The following is a 15,688-nucleotide window of genomic DNA, read 5'->3' on the forward strand; positions in this document are numbered from 1 at the left end:
TTGACTTCTCCTTAAGACACTGCAGATAAGGTCAAAGTTATTCTAATACACAAAAAACATCAATACAATTGATGATCATATTTTTGCTCCCTCTTAAATTGGAGGGATTGTTATTCCATGGCTTTTTAAAAGTACACAGCAGGTACACAGCAGGCAGTTTTTTAAAGAAAATAAACATATTTGAAATTTCGACTTCAGTGTTTGTTTTAAACTATCACAATTAAAATGTGATTAATACAGTAATAAGTACAGATTTTTAGAAACTATTACAGGGAGATGAAAGGAAGTGTAAAATGCAATCCAGCATTCACTAAGATGCCCACATCCACCCACACTTACACTGCTGTCAAAGCACTCTAGTGCCATCTTGTGGTAATGCCCGAGTAAAGCACATTCAAATAAAGAACAAAAGGTTACAGACTAGATTGAAGAGGTTAGTCAATCCTCCATTTGGCACAGCAGTTAGTTCATTGATCCACGATCTAACCCAGCCATTTCTTGAAGAAACCAGGGTATCAGCGTGAAGAATGGCTGTGTAGCTTACACTATACTCCCACACCACCGTGGGCAAAGAAGCACCCCCTGGTCTCAGAGCACTTCCACATACTGTAAGTCCCTCTCGTATCCTCCGGCTCATGGTGAACAAATCCACTTGGCTGACTGTCAGTACCTTTGAGGATTTCCTTCAGCCTGTACAGGACTTTCACTTATTCACCAGAACGTAGCTGGATTTTCTCAGGAATGATTCCAGAGCAGCTACATCTTTTCTGCAACATGCAGACAAAAATTGGGCACAAGACCTTAGTGTACAATACAATTTTAATCTCTTGAATTAAACTCTATAGTTTTACTTATTCTAACATGCCGCTTTTCTAATTGTACATTCACATTGTCCAGAATTTCCATAGACACCTTTTGAAAGAGAAGAAATAATAAGCCTTTCAAAATTAGCATCACAAAATACAGTACCTTCCAGTTGCTACCTGCACACAGAACTCTTACCTAATGGGACAGGCCTGCCTCTCAGCAGAGAGCTCATGAGGCCTGAGCATGCTGGAAAAAATTATGACCAAACCCAAATAGCATGCAAGGAAATGTTTCATCACAAAGACAATCTACTCTGAACTAAACCAAACCGAATCCTCTTGTATCAAAACTAAATCTAAATTAAACCCATGTGAGAATGTGACTCTCGGCTCTTCACCATTTACCTCATTAAGGAACGCATGTGAGCCTATTTACATACAAATAGAGGCCCGTACAACTTCTAGTGACAGGTCAGCTGAAGCTATTAGCCCAATAACTGCTGGCCTGCCATGTCTACAGCGTATTAAATGTTATCTGCCAGGTGTATGCCTGGATTTCTGTCAATCTTTTTGCTGAAATCTTCTGAACTCTTCATATGGTTAAAAGAAAAAAAAACAGTATTTGATAGACTGTGTAGTTGTTAGATTGTTTGTGTATTTTTCAGTAAAAATATTGTGATGGATTTCCTAAATTAAAGATTTTGTTAAGAATTCTGAAAATGCTGTATCTTTAGGAAATTTCACTGATGTATTAATTCCAGATTAATATACAAATTGCTTAGTATGTTTCACAAGAGAGGAAAGATTCTGTACTTTTTTATCATTATATTATCTTTTTTATGAAGTAGATACAGTATGGTTGTGAAGATTAAAAATCTTTTGAATGTATTTCCAGTTCTAGTTCATGTTTTCAGATTATTTAAATGCATGGAATACATTTAAATATCGAATATATAGAGTACATATAGTAAATGTATAGATGGTACTTAAAAGATTCTTCACAAAATGCAGTATTTTTAATAAATCCAATTTCAAGATGTTTCTCCATGTCTCCACATCTTCTACACACGGTATGAGTATGTAACAATCTGAGTTGATGGCTATCAGATCTTAGTTTCCTTCAAGTTACACAATAGTACAGAAATCCTGGTTTGACTGCATTTGCTTGCGTTGATGTAAAGCTAAGGACCTCTTGCCAGTTTTTTTATGATTACAGAGTTCTGCACTCATGCGCTATGTTTTATCTGCTGCATGTGTAAGTTTGAAAGCCTAACTAGTATTGTAGTCTGTTTTGGCTTAAATATGTTGTGTCGGGTGCCAGTGTTTCACTTTCATGGCCATTCTGAAAAATGCAAGTTTTTTTTCACATTTTCTAGAGATTGATTCTAAATATTATTCTTTCCATGACTTTTATTGACAACAGATGGAAATGGACCTTCAGAGTTTTATTTTGTGGCTCAACTGCTCTGTAATGGATTGATCTGTATGACTTTTGAGTGCAGTTTCATTCAGCTACGCTCATTGCTCTGATCACAGTTCTTCTTTTTAAATTTAAGCAGAATTATTGAAAAGCAGTGTGATGATTTTGTAACCATAGCTGAAGGGTCACTAAACAACTGCAGTTCTGTTCCACAACAATATTGATTTGGTATGTCTGATTAAGTACTGCATGAGTTAATACTGTTCCATACTTGTGTTTTATAGATAGTGCTATAAACAGCTACAAACTGAGAAAACCAAGAATGAGGAGAAGCCACTGAAGCCACAGCCTTAGAAATCACCATTAATAGCACCATCAACAACTTGGCAATTGCACAGCTTATGTAGGATGACATCCAAACTACTAAATCCCAATGCAGAAAGCATTCCAAAATATTTCACTTGTGAAATATTCTCTTAAGCTCTTACTCTTAAGCTACTTGTGGAGTGATTTGGGTAGACAGATACATTAGCGCATACTGTACCACCATCACGTAACATTGCTGATGCAGCAGCCAGGGTACAGATAATAATAATTGCTTACACTTATATAGCGCTTTTCTGGACACTCCACTCAAAGCGCTTTACAGGTAATGGGGACTCCCCTCCACCACCACCAATGTGCAGCATCTACCTGGCTGATGCGACGGCAGCCATAGTGTGCCAGAACGCTCACCACACATCAGCTATCAGTGGGGAGCAGAGTAATGAAGCCAATTCATAGAGGGGGATTGTTAGGAGGCCATGATTGATCAAGGCCGATGGGAAATTTGGCCAGGACGCCGGGGTTACACCCCTACTCTTTTCAAGGAACGCCCTGGGATTTTTAATGACCACAGAGAGTCTGGACCTCGGTTTTACGTCTCATCCGAAGGACGGCGCCTGTTTACAGTATAGTGTCCCCGTAACTACACTGGGGCATTAGGACCCACATGAGCCGCAGGGTGAGCACCCCCTGCTGGCCCCACTAACACCTCTTCCAGCAGCAACCTTAGTTTTTCCCAAGAGGTCTCCCATCCAGGTACTGACCAGGCTCACACCTGCTTAGCTTCAGTGGGTTGCCAGTTGTGAGTTGCAGGGTGATATGGTTGCTGGCCATAAGTGAAGCATGAAGATGAAGTGAAGCAGCACCACAGTGGTCTTTTCTTAACAAATATTCATACTGTATGCAGTGTGTCACATAAGGATGAGAGAAAGACCAAAAACAACCCTACTTGATCTCTTGAGTACTAATAGCTAATTGTCGTGTTCCAGTCATTTAAACAATTCAAACATGAGTAACACTGGACAGAATGGTTTATTTTCATACCTTACAGCACAGGGGCCCTGGGTTCAGTTCTAGACCTGGGGTGTTATCTGTGTTATCTGTTTGTATGTTCTCCTCGTGTTTACGTGTTTTTCCTCCTGGTACTCCGGTTTCCTCCCACAGTCCAAAGACATTCTGGTACAGTAGGTTAATTGGCTTCTGGGAAAACTGGTCCTGGTGGGAGTGTGTGTGTCTGTCCGGTGATAGACTGGCATCATATCTGGGATGTATCCCGCCTTGTGTCTGTTGCTTGTTGGGATAGGCTCCGGCTTCCTCATGACCCTAATTTGGATGAAGTGGTTAGAAAATGGATAGATCTTGAGCTTATTGTGCTTCATAAATTAATTCAATACTTTGCATTTTTAATGCTTGATCTCTAATGAATGTGTCTAGAACAGTAGTTATTGTGAACACTGATTATTGTAGTTCCAGTTCTTTACTGGCTACATTTAAGAATAGCATCCTCCACCACATGTACAGTATGTGCTGCAAAAGTACTATAGTGGAAAAACCAGGTTTGCCACCAATTTAGCCTAAGGCCAGAATTTCTTGGCAAACGTATTCACCCCCTTTCAATGACGTCACATTTTGCTGTATTGCAAATGAACAAAATACATTTTTAAGTGAATATTTTTAAAACCTTGCTTATACTGAACACTTTTGTTCATTTGATACTTCATTTAAAGAGCAATATGATTTTGTTTTGTATTTGTTTTAATTATTTGAAGAAAGATATTTAAAAGTCACTTTTCTGAAATGTGGACAACCTCGTATATTGTACTTCAACAAGAGCTACAGGCATCTACTGCAGTCTACTCAATTTAGTTGCACTTCATGTGCCTACTCAATGTTATTTTATTGTTTCAAGGCACAGCTAAAAAAAATGTATTCTGAACCTATTGCACCAAACTATTTTTTCCAAAATCTAATTTAAATTAAGTTACATTTTATAACTTTCAGAACTTTCTGTGTGATGTTGCATGTTCACCCAGTTTCTGTATATGTTTTCTCTGGGTGCTTCAATTTCCTCTCATCTTTTAAAGATATCCTAGCTAGGGCAATAATGGGTCTCTGAATTGTTTCTTGTCCCTATAATTATGGACTATCTAAAAATCCGGGTCAGGCTCAGGGTTGTTGTGACCATAACTGAGAAGAAATTCCTTTCTGATAATGGATGGATATAGTGTCCGAATGAAACTGTGTTGTCTCTCATATTAGACGTACACAGAGATTGTGGAGATGATTGTCTGGACACTGGCAGGAGCCAAAAAACCTCAGTACATCATCACAGCAGATTATCATGACCTAATGTGACTGACTACTTGATTAAAGAGGTTTCTATTTCTTATGAAAATGATATGTTCACATGTAATAAAGTTTGGGCTATCAAGAAGACTGTCTTGTGGATAAGCTCTTAACATTATTGCCAGAATCCACAAACATTACAATAAGCCAATACAGTTATGATGGGGGTTTAGTGTAAATCTTGTCTTTTTCATGTGCAAGTACCAGATAACAAAATTGAAACACCAGGGCAAATGAAGGTGTGACTTATACTTTTATTTTGCAGATAACATCCCAGCATGCTTAGGGTCAAATCTTAAACTGCTTGAAAGGCCTCGCTGCCTTTAACTGTGGCTAGCTACAAGAGGAGAATTCAGTGATTTTGAAAGAGTGACATTATTGGGGTGTATTTGTAAGGCATTTCAGTGATCAAGACAGCTAAACTTTCGTGAGCAATATTGTGTGACGACGGCATGAAACTCTGAGGCAAAGACATCTTGAAAGGGTAACAGTGAAAGGGTAATTATGTTAAACTACAAGACAAAATACTGTAGGTGAGCAGCTCACATTACGTGAATGTGAATTTCAAACAGTGATTTCTCAATTAATTAAAAAAGCGAGCCAACTTTCATGTCAAAAGAATGGTGTGCCTAATTAATGAACTCCACTGCTCACAAAGAGACTGAACTGCTAAAAGCTGCTTTTTAGGTTAATGGAATATTTTATGGTTGTAGAAGATCTTTGGCAATAAAGCTTGTACTTTGCAAATCGCCAACTCCTACGTACCAAAAAAGGAAACATTAGAAGTAACTCACTAAACCATGCCCATGCAGTATTTTTATAAGAAAACTAAAATTAAGTGGGATAAGTATTTAGGTTTCTTTAAACCATTGTGCTTTATGATGCTGACTTTTGAGTATTGTTTTTCAAATGAACAAAGTAAAAGCAGACTAATGTTCTTTAAGTTCAATGAATTTATTGCATCTCAAAGGGCATACATGCACTGGGGTTGTTAATCAAAATCAAACAAAAGCCATTTTAAACAAAATTAAAAGATTTTGCTTTTTTATCCATTGTTCTCACAACAATTGTCGATACAGTCACTTGGAATGGTACAATACACAGATTACCCATTTAATTCCGAGAGTGTACAGGAGCTACAGTCAGACAGATTCCACTGCTTCTAAAGAGCTGCCAAGCCTAAAAGACAAAGTAACACTGATCAACAGTGATCTCCTTCTGAAATCTGTATGCTTGACGACCTTCATCAGTGCTACCACCACTGTCACCAGGAGGAAAAGTAAACACTGAAGCAACAGAAAACACACATTAACAGGTAGGGTACAGGGGATGCTTTCATGGAGGCAAAGTAACAAACCCTATTTTTTATAGGTAATACAAAAATAACACTACGCACCCCCATTTGGTGATGATAAAACATTAGCAACTATGAAATTCAAACACAATTGTTCACTGCTGTAGGAAGTGCTTATTCCAAGACAAACATTACTCTGTAACCTAATGATCCTCTTTTGTGTGGGAGTCAGGGGATGAGATCATTAATTTCACAGGATGCCAGGAGAGCGTGGCCCTTTGACATAAAGAGTTTGATTAAACACTGCCTCATACTGAATGCAGGGAATGCATAGATTCCCCAAATCTATGGAAATAACGAAAATATAATACATTTTTTCAAACATAAGAATAAAGATAAATATGTAATCTGTAGATAAAATATCCTGAAATAGATATGGTAGTTTGCCAACTTCCATAAAGCAATGCTTTGAATTATAAATAATTCTTAGCATGAAACACAATATACCGAAAAAAATAAACAATCAAAAAAAACACAGGAGGTGCTCTGGGTTTCAGAAGCCTGCAGATAAAATAGAATTATATATAACGTTTCTCAAATAAGTTAGATTAAGGACAGGAGCTAACGGGTATGGTCACATTTTTATACAGCTTGATACCAGATTCACAACTATACGCTCTTAACAGATATACAGGATAGAAAGAAAATCCTTGGACTTGCCAGTGAACCTATATACACTGAAAACCTTCCAAAATACACATACACATTTCTCCAAATGGCTCACGACGTATCAGCTGCATACCTGCAACCTTGTGAGAGGTACAGAGAAGCACGAGAAGGCATCGGTAACATACATCCATCGTTCAAATTCGCAAACACTTAAAAAGGAAGGATTAAAATACACATTTCTTTAGGTAAGGGAATACATCAAGATAAGCACACATTTCTATGGTTCACTTTCACAGTTGTGCTACAACATTTTACAGTTAGGAGAAAAGGTCTGAATGGAATTTTGTATTGGTGGCTAGCTAGGAGCTTCCAGGTATCAACGATTGATTACAGACACCAAGCTGACACTTTCACGGAGTCCAGAAAACAGCAGCTGGGGAGAGACATGAAAGTTTGCATTAGCCACTTCTGAACATGGCAGGAATACTTCATGTGGGGGGGGGGGGGAGAGCTCATTGTTTTTAGAAGTAATGTCAGGACTCCTTAACATGCGCAACAGCCGGGAAATAAAATCATAATGGTGACTAAAAAAGAAAGAAGAAAAATGGAAACTAAACAATAATTGCCAAAAAAAAAAGCCCATTTGGCCCTGTTGAATACCTGACGAGACAAACGGTTAACACTGACATTCATAAACTGCCAACTTAAGCCTTTGCTTAAAATCCTCATAATTACACTAATGTACACCTTCAACTGAAACCATCTGAGCAGAGAGTTTGTATGCACACCTACATTACTGTACGCCCACTGTCGCTGAATTAAAATGCATCTGGACTACAGCAGGTATGTTTCAGTGACTCAGGAGTAAATCTTAATAATGGTTTATTTGCAAGCATTACTGACTCATTCCCAGAGTTACATTGTGTTTGATATTCAGAAATGCTACGCCCACGCCTAAGTTGTTTTGCGATTTTGTATCATACCCTAGATGCAATTTAACTGAAGCTGATACACGTTTTAAGCATGGTGTCTGTCAGTCAGATGTTCAGGGCTAATGTGGCAGCTAAGAATGGATGAAAATGTTTAAGAAATAAAGACACGATATAGACACATCATAATTCTTGACAACTAGTACACTGCTATCACATAATCACACACAGCAGTATATATTTGTAACAATATACAGTACATATTTTTCAATGTTGTGCAGTTTATTTCTGTACTCTCTTGACACTTAAATCAACAGTAGGGTCTCCATTTCACAGCTCTTATTGTGGGGCCAATCATGCTGAAATGTATATCTGCAAAAAACGTTTTTTAAATCATATAAATTGTATTTTATTATATATAATACTGATAAAAATAAATATAAAAGAATGCTAAATTATTATAAAAAAATAATTCAATGCAGTCTATCTACTTGTAAGAAATACTGAAGTGAACTTGTGTTTCTGTTGATCTTGTTTACAGAAATATTTGATCATTTCTAAATACCATAAATTGTTTTTGTATTACAAAAGTAAGTGTTGCATATTGTTTATTGGACATTTTCACCCAATGAATATTTTACAATTTTTCTTAGTAAAGTTCTGCACACAACACACGCAATGGCACTGCCAGGACACATACAGTAGCTCTAGAAAGTACCTTATAGGCTTATAGGAAGTCCTTGATATTTAGATCTGCAAGTGGGTCCTTCGTGGGAGGTTTTTTGGGACTCTGAGTTGCAGGTGTAGGGCTTGGGGAGAGCTAGCAGAAACAGAACCAAGGAAAGAAGAAACACAAAGCAAAGACTGCAGTCAGATACTAAAAAATATCACAGTGTGCACATGTCCAGTATTAATTTCCTGGCAGAGATGAATGCATTCGATATGGACATTTTACATGGTTTGGCTTCAATCACCACTTCTGAAATGATGTAATTACCAACCACATGTGGCTTTCTCATTAAATACATTTCAGCTTAAACCATTGAAAGTAATAAATAATACCACAACAAAATGTGATAGAAAACTGACTTTCCTTATCTCAGGATCAAAATCTCTTTTTTTATTTCTATACATAATGTTTGTCTTGCTAGAGCAAATAATACATCCTGTTCGGCTGTCTCCACTAGCTGTAGTATGTCCTCGTGCCCTCACTGGCATCAAGCCCCTGGATTCCTCAGCCTGTTCAGCAGACGCGGCTTTTTCCATCTTATTGCCACAGCATAACAGTTCATGATAAACAGAACAGAAGCAAAGAGCATCTTACTGGTGCGCCGGTTCCCCCGAATGCCGGCCTCATCATGGATTGGGGGTACATCATCGACGACTGGGGCATCATTGGAGCACCAGCCCCGGGAGCAGGTGGCTGAACAACGTAAAGAAAGGAGAATAATTGTGCACGTCTCCTCTTGGATTTCTGCATTCATTCACCGAGGTCCTGACTCTCTGTGGTCATTAAAAAATCCCAGGGTGTTTCTCGAAAAGAGTAGGGGTGTAACCCCGGCATCCTGGCCAAATTTCCCCATCGGCTGTTATCAATCATGGCCTCCTAACAATCCCCCTCTGTGAATTGGCTTCATTACTCTCCTCTCCTCCCCACTGATAGCTGATGTGTGGTGAGCGTTCTGGCGCACTATGGCTGCCGTCGCATCATCCAGGTGGATGCTGCACATTGGTGGTGGTGGAGGGGAGTCCCCATTACCTGTAAAGCGCTTTGAGTGGAGTGTCCAGAAAAAGCGCTATATAAGTGTAAGCAATTATTATAATTATTATTATTTCCAGAGATGATTTAGGAAAAAAGGAGTCGGATCTCTTACCATCCCGAACCCAGGCTGTGGAGGGACAGCGCCCATTGGTGGTACTGCTCCAACAGGGGGCACACCACCCACGGGGGGCCCGGTCCCAGGAGAGGCGCTGGGCTGGAGGGTGAGGGCAGAACAAGGCTCACGTCGGGCAAGTTTTTCAGAATATGTAGGTTGTGTTTGAGCGATGTTTCTCAACAGATGTTGCTTAAACCTGACACGAGCTGACTTGACTGGCCTGACTGGGTGCATGCTACTAGTCTACACTTCCAAAGTTTCTCTGCTTCTCATATTAGGAAGGTCTAAGTGAGTCTGTTGCCAAAGCATGCTTTACCTTTGTATGTGGATTCTGATATCTCAATCCTGAAAATAAAGAGCTTTGAAGTTTAGTTTAAGATCAGAAATACAGCTCAGTTTGCCTCTATGCCTTGTCAGAAAATCAGGGGAAAATTATAAGTGAGAGAGAATTTAGATACACCTGAACCCAATGACTGCCTAGCCCTTTAGTGAACCCTCAGTGGTCAAAAATGGCCAAAGCAGAATAAAATTATATTTATCTTGTAACAAACAAGAAGATACTGTATACAAAAGCATAAGGCTTTTACACATTTTACATTTACCACATTCAAGTGTTTCAGTGATACTCATTGCATGCTATTCTACACTGCAGTGTCTGTTCGTACTGTATGTTCTTTAAACTTGAATCTGTAACAGTTGATAGAATAGCAGGGGAAATCTACACACAAAACTGTGATGCTAGTCCAAATTAAGGCACTCCTAGCTGCCCTTTAATAGATATTCAACATGGAAATCTACTGACTTGGTCGAGCCCATTCAGCTGCTCCACCCAAAACCGTCATTATTCTTAGCAGCGGGCTATGACCGAAGCTGTTACTCAAGTTTTAAAACCTTTTTCTAAAGCATTGCAACTGATCTCACCCTGAGATTTCGTGTCTCACTGTCAGGAAGACTGTGAGGGCCTGAACAGACAACCCCTGTATTCTGAATGTCTTTTTATATGGCCAAAGTGCTCATAGGTACAGCCAATGTCTTGACTTCCCGGTGAAAATATTGAATTCTCCTGTTTTGGGAGTGTCCCATCATGCCCTCTGGCAGTCCCCCCTTGTTTTTACAATCTGTTTTTACAACGGCTGCCCGGTTAAAGAATCTTAAGCCGCTAGCAATATTAAGTATGTCCTAGATGAGGCTACCAACAAATGCGTACATATAGCTTTAATGTTCAGGAAGCTGAAAACGCTGAGATGCATTAGAGAACAACAGGGAAAAGCTTCAAAGACATAAGAAATATGATTCTTATCAGGCAAATAAGCACAGCACAAAAATATAAACGATTTTTCCATTCTTTGATAAGTATGAGATCAAACTACAAATTTACACCAAGAGATGCAGGAAATGCGTTATGCAAGTCTAAATGACATAAATGATTTTGAAAGCTTGCTGCAAGAAAGCATTTTTGGTGAATATAACTAGAAGAATGAATACAAAACGCCACCCACATTATTTAGTTTTTTTTTCCTGTTACAGCAGTGTCATTTTATTGCAGAGCTATGGATTTGGTTAGTAGGCCACAGATATCTTCCAGGAGAAAAAATGATTGACTTACATAACAAGAGAAGAACCAACACTTCTGATGGGAGAAATAGATATTTAGTTATTAACAAACATATCTTTTCCAATTTGCAAGTAATAGGGAAACCTGGATGGTTAAAGTATCAGGTGGATACTAATACTACAAATAGACATCTTGACAAATGTCTTGATTTAACCAGATTGGACTAGAAATGCATTCTCCTAAGGAGTTCAAAATACTTGGTTAATACTGAACTCAACAAATTATTAGCAATTTATATTCCTTTGGAATATTCCACAGATTAATGGTATCCATTACGAGCTGTACTTTACAGCTCAAACAGAGAAGAGAAACACAGCACTTCACATGACTGAAATTGCAAAGAAAAATGTAGTAAGCATGAGTCTAACCTGATCAGTCCAAGTGTACTGACTACAGGAGCATACACATGGGAATTTGAGTAATGAGAAACCTACAGTACATACAACAAGCTCTTACCATCTGAGCCCCAGGTGCACCCCAGGTTGCTGGTGCTACTTTAGGTTGCCAGTTTGCTCCTCCTGTCAGTTTCCTTTCACCTGAATTCCACTGAAGATCTCTGTAGGGAAGACCACATATTTAATAGTTTTAAATGCACACAGTGCTGAAGCTCAGATATTAAAGAACCCAGGAAAACACCATGGGCCCATCCTAAATGATTTTTACTAAATGGCCTGATGAATTCTATTTGATATTAAATGTTTTTATTAAATGACAGATGATTTTAGGATAAAATGCATTACCCCTCCAACCTACTGCAATTGACAGTCAGACTGTAGAAGTGGTCACAGACACCATTTACAAAAAAGGGCAATGGAGGCTTTTTTCTCAGTCATATTTTTCTACACATCATTAACTGAAAGTGTTTTAACATATTGCCCTACTTGTAATTGGGTGAAAAAATGAGTGAAGATAAGCAACGAAGTCACTGGGGGAAAGCAGATCTACATGCCCTCTACAAACAGAGGGTATTAAAGAGGCTAAATGCATCATGGAGTGTGTCTCACCCCCTCCATTGTAAATTTACACTACTCCCATCTGGGAGATCCTCCTGTGCCCGCAGGTATAGTGGTAGCAGACCCAGGAAATCTCACCTTCAAACAATGTAATAATATCGCCTGAAACACTGATGTACTGTATTTATTGTTGATGACGTTTGTCTGTTTTTGTTGTATTGTTGTGTTGGACTCTGCCATAAAACAAATGGGGATAATAAATCCCGAACTGAATTAAGAAGAGTGCCTTCTCATGTGTTCCATCCCTACATCCATTTTCAATAACTGCTTAGTCCAACACATTGTTGCTGTGACACATCCTGGGTGAGATGATTGTGCTCCTGCACGTACGATCCTCTACAGTTTGACTCTACATTAAAAGGTCTGAATATGTTTGTAACTGCTTCTCTAACAGGTCATGGAGCATAGTTGCAGACACTACAAAGAGTCATTAAAATGTTAGTGAATGACTGAGCTTCCTTTATTTCTAGAAAAAGGGAAGAAGTGGGCGAAATTGCATATAAAGACTGCTTTAATGCGAAGGTTGTCATGTGAGTAATTTGATTAAAAAAAACTTTGTATAGATGTAATCTAGTTGTAAAGAAGTCTCAAAATTCAAAAGGGCAAATATCTTCACAAAAGTCACAGAGCTACCAAAAAAAAGTAAAATGGAAAATACATACAGTATAGTATCTATGTAAGGGCGAACAGTAAATAGAAAATAAAAAAATAAATAAAACAAACACGAAATGTGCAGAATAACTAAATACATTGTCTTTTGTAAAAAAAAGACTTACTTCTTTTGTGTCCCAGAAATTCCAAGATCTGTAAAAATAAAGAAATGTAAACTGACAGCAGCAGCTCTTTTCTGAACAAATTCCTAACAGTCAGGTTGTTGTGTTATCTTTACAGTGAATTAAATATGAGATAAAATTATGTATTATTCTATTCTATAGAAGGTTTATAGAAGGCAATGCCCAAGGGCTTGACCTACTTTAGTCTCTGAAATCATAAATACTCTGTCAAAATCAAAAAGTGGGATGAACTGCCCCAAAAGTCAAACACTGGGATGCTACACTAAGTTTCAATTCAAGAAAGAAGCATTAAGTTACTGTTTACTGTCATGACAGGAGTTTAACTGTACATATCCAGTTCTTCAATACCTCCAATTATTAGAATGGCTAAAAGAGACAGCAGCAAAATATTTTTTATGAATATTGTACACAGTACAGTAGGGTCTCAACATCTGTATTTTAATTTTGATAAATTAGCTTATTTGCGATTTGATCAGGCCAATGGGGTCTTGTATGAAAGAAGAGCAAGAGAGGGATGAAAGCCAGCTTAAGTTTGTTAAGCCCAATTTTCAAATTAGCCACACATCAGAGTAGGATTGCGAGACAAATCTTGCTCGTGAGTGAGCCTTTCCCAGCCCACTACCTAAATAGTCAATACCCACTATCCACATCTCAGCCTGGTCTTGTTTTTGTATTTTAACGAAAACTCCTGGTTCTGTATCTGCAGCGCAGGGAATAACAGGCTGGAGACGACTCCACAGGCTCATTGACAGTTATATTGTTGTTTTAATTACAGTAGGGCATGAGAATCACAGAGGCAGAGAGAACGTGCAGGCATCCGCTGGACACAGAGGAGGGATTCATGTTGTGTATTTTAGCTGATTACATTAAGTTTGTGGCTACTGTTGTTTCTTCAAATTGACCAATATTATATTATTATATTTATATTTTTTAGACCTACTGCACATACTATATAGTGTTAGCACATCATGGGACAGGCTAGGGGTGGACTTGGTTATATGCAAATTTGGCTATTCCTGATGTTGAGACCCTACTGTAAGCAGTACTGTACATTTCCTGGATATCACTCCACCAGAATCATCTATATAACCTTACATGCCACGAAATGCAAAAATTATATACTTGCTTAATAACCAATGTCAGTGCTGTTGTTCAGTATGTGCTCTTTGAATACATGCCTGCAGCCCAATTAACAAACTGCACCGTCCCAATAAAATAAATACTGTAACTGGATGCCTACACAGTCTCAGACACTTGCTATGTTAATACGTACTTCCAACAAGATTTGCCAAGGAAGAATCCAGGTCTCCACCCAGGACTTTACTTGACTGCGCTCCCCCCATGGGGGTACCCATGGAAACCTGGCCCTGGGGCGTCATGGTCGGCATCAGGAGGTCCCCTAATCCATCAAAAACTTCAGGGTGGAAACACGAGGATTAGTGCTGCAATGACTCGGCGAGCAACAGAGATCAAACAGCACCGCGGCACGCTTCTAACCCGGCTCAGAAAGGGTGCGAAAAAAGAGTCAGCAATTAACATGAATTTCAGTAGGAGCACTCAGACCAGCTCACTACATAAGAATATGCCAGACTTAGGCATAAATATCTTTCACACATCAAACTAACTCCACTGCACTTTTCACTTCATATTTCCCAACTGTAGCTTCTTTAATCCAGAAAAACTTAATCACGTTGCACATGCATATTGAATTACTTTAACAGGAAATGTCTGAATAATGAAAATGTAGCATTTCCTAAGACTTGTTATAATTCAATATCCCTCCACCAAGAAGCAGCATAACCTTAGTCTATCTTAAATAATGAAACTAAGAAGAATTTATAAATTAACCTTTTGACAAAAAAATCACATGTATTTGATTTAAACATCATTTTTCTTCAACATTCCTATAAATAAAAACAAATGAACAAATGAAAATCATGCTGGCATACGCAAGGCTTAGATTGATTTAACAATCCCAGATTGGAGTCCCCAATGTTCAGTAGTAGAGGAGCGCAGACTACAGTGCACAATTCATATTATGCTGTGTAAAGGCTAAGACTCACCAATCATACATTGGAAGCAAGCAATGACCCAGCAGAGAGAGAGAAAGAGTGCGAATGGAAGAAAGAAAAGGCAGTGTTGAAGAATTAAGCCTGAAGCAGTACCAGTTGAAAACCACACATTACACAATCTGAGCAACATACAAGCATTTGTTATGCAAGGTGGGAAAGAAGCTTGAAACAAACAGGGAGGCAGGCAGTTTAGTCCATGTACAGTACAGTGTTTCTTTTCATGCACACCAAGGGTCCACTCTGTTACCAGTAAAAGTTCTCCTGAAAATACCTTGCCATTACGTGATATTCTGGTATTATTTAATTTAAAATAATGAATTAAAAGGTGCTTTAAAGCTAAACCACATGTATATAAGATTAATGTAGTCCATATTTATATTTTCCTTCGGAACACTAGAAAAAACCTCAATGGCTTTTAGGCAGGTTTTCGAATTTTGATTTTAAATAAGAACGGAGGACTTTTATGTCACCAGATCACAGTGAAATGCCCCTTGTTGCATGTTTCCATCACAATTATACAGCAGGAATT

The 15,688-nt window shown here is 38.4% G+C and overlaps 1 protein-coding gene across 1 annotated transcript in view; it reads right to left on the minus strand.

The window, feature by feature from the left end:
• Positions 1 to 5,831: 5,831 nt before the first annotated feature.
• snap91a (synaptosome associated protein 91a) overlaps positions 5,832 to 15,688 on the minus strand; it is an 83,470-nt gene continuing 73,613 nt past the window's right edge. Inside the window, 8 exon segments of the mRNA XM_088625897.1 lie at positions 5,832 to 7,292; positions 8,507 to 8,608; positions 9,113 to 9,211; positions 9,663 to 9,764; positions 11,272 to 11,295; positions 11,737 to 11,836; positions 13,070 to 13,097; positions 14,361 to 14,486. Coding sequence (XP_088482023.1) covers positions 8,516 to 8,608; positions 9,113 to 9,211; positions 9,663 to 9,764; positions 11,272 to 11,295; positions 11,737 to 11,836; positions 13,070 to 13,097; positions 14,361 to 14,486 — 572 coding nt within the window. The 3' untranslated portion in view covers positions 5,832 to 7,292; positions 8,507 to 8,515.

This window comes from Lepisosteus platostomus, chromosome 3, assembly GCF_059453375.1.
Source record: "Lepisosteus platostomus isolate fLepPlt1 chromosome 3, fLepPlt1.hap1, whole genome shotgun sequence".
Taxonomy (NCBI): Eukaryota; Metazoa; Chordata; class Actinopteri; order Semionotiformes; family Lepisosteidae; genus Lepisosteus; species Lepisosteus platostomus.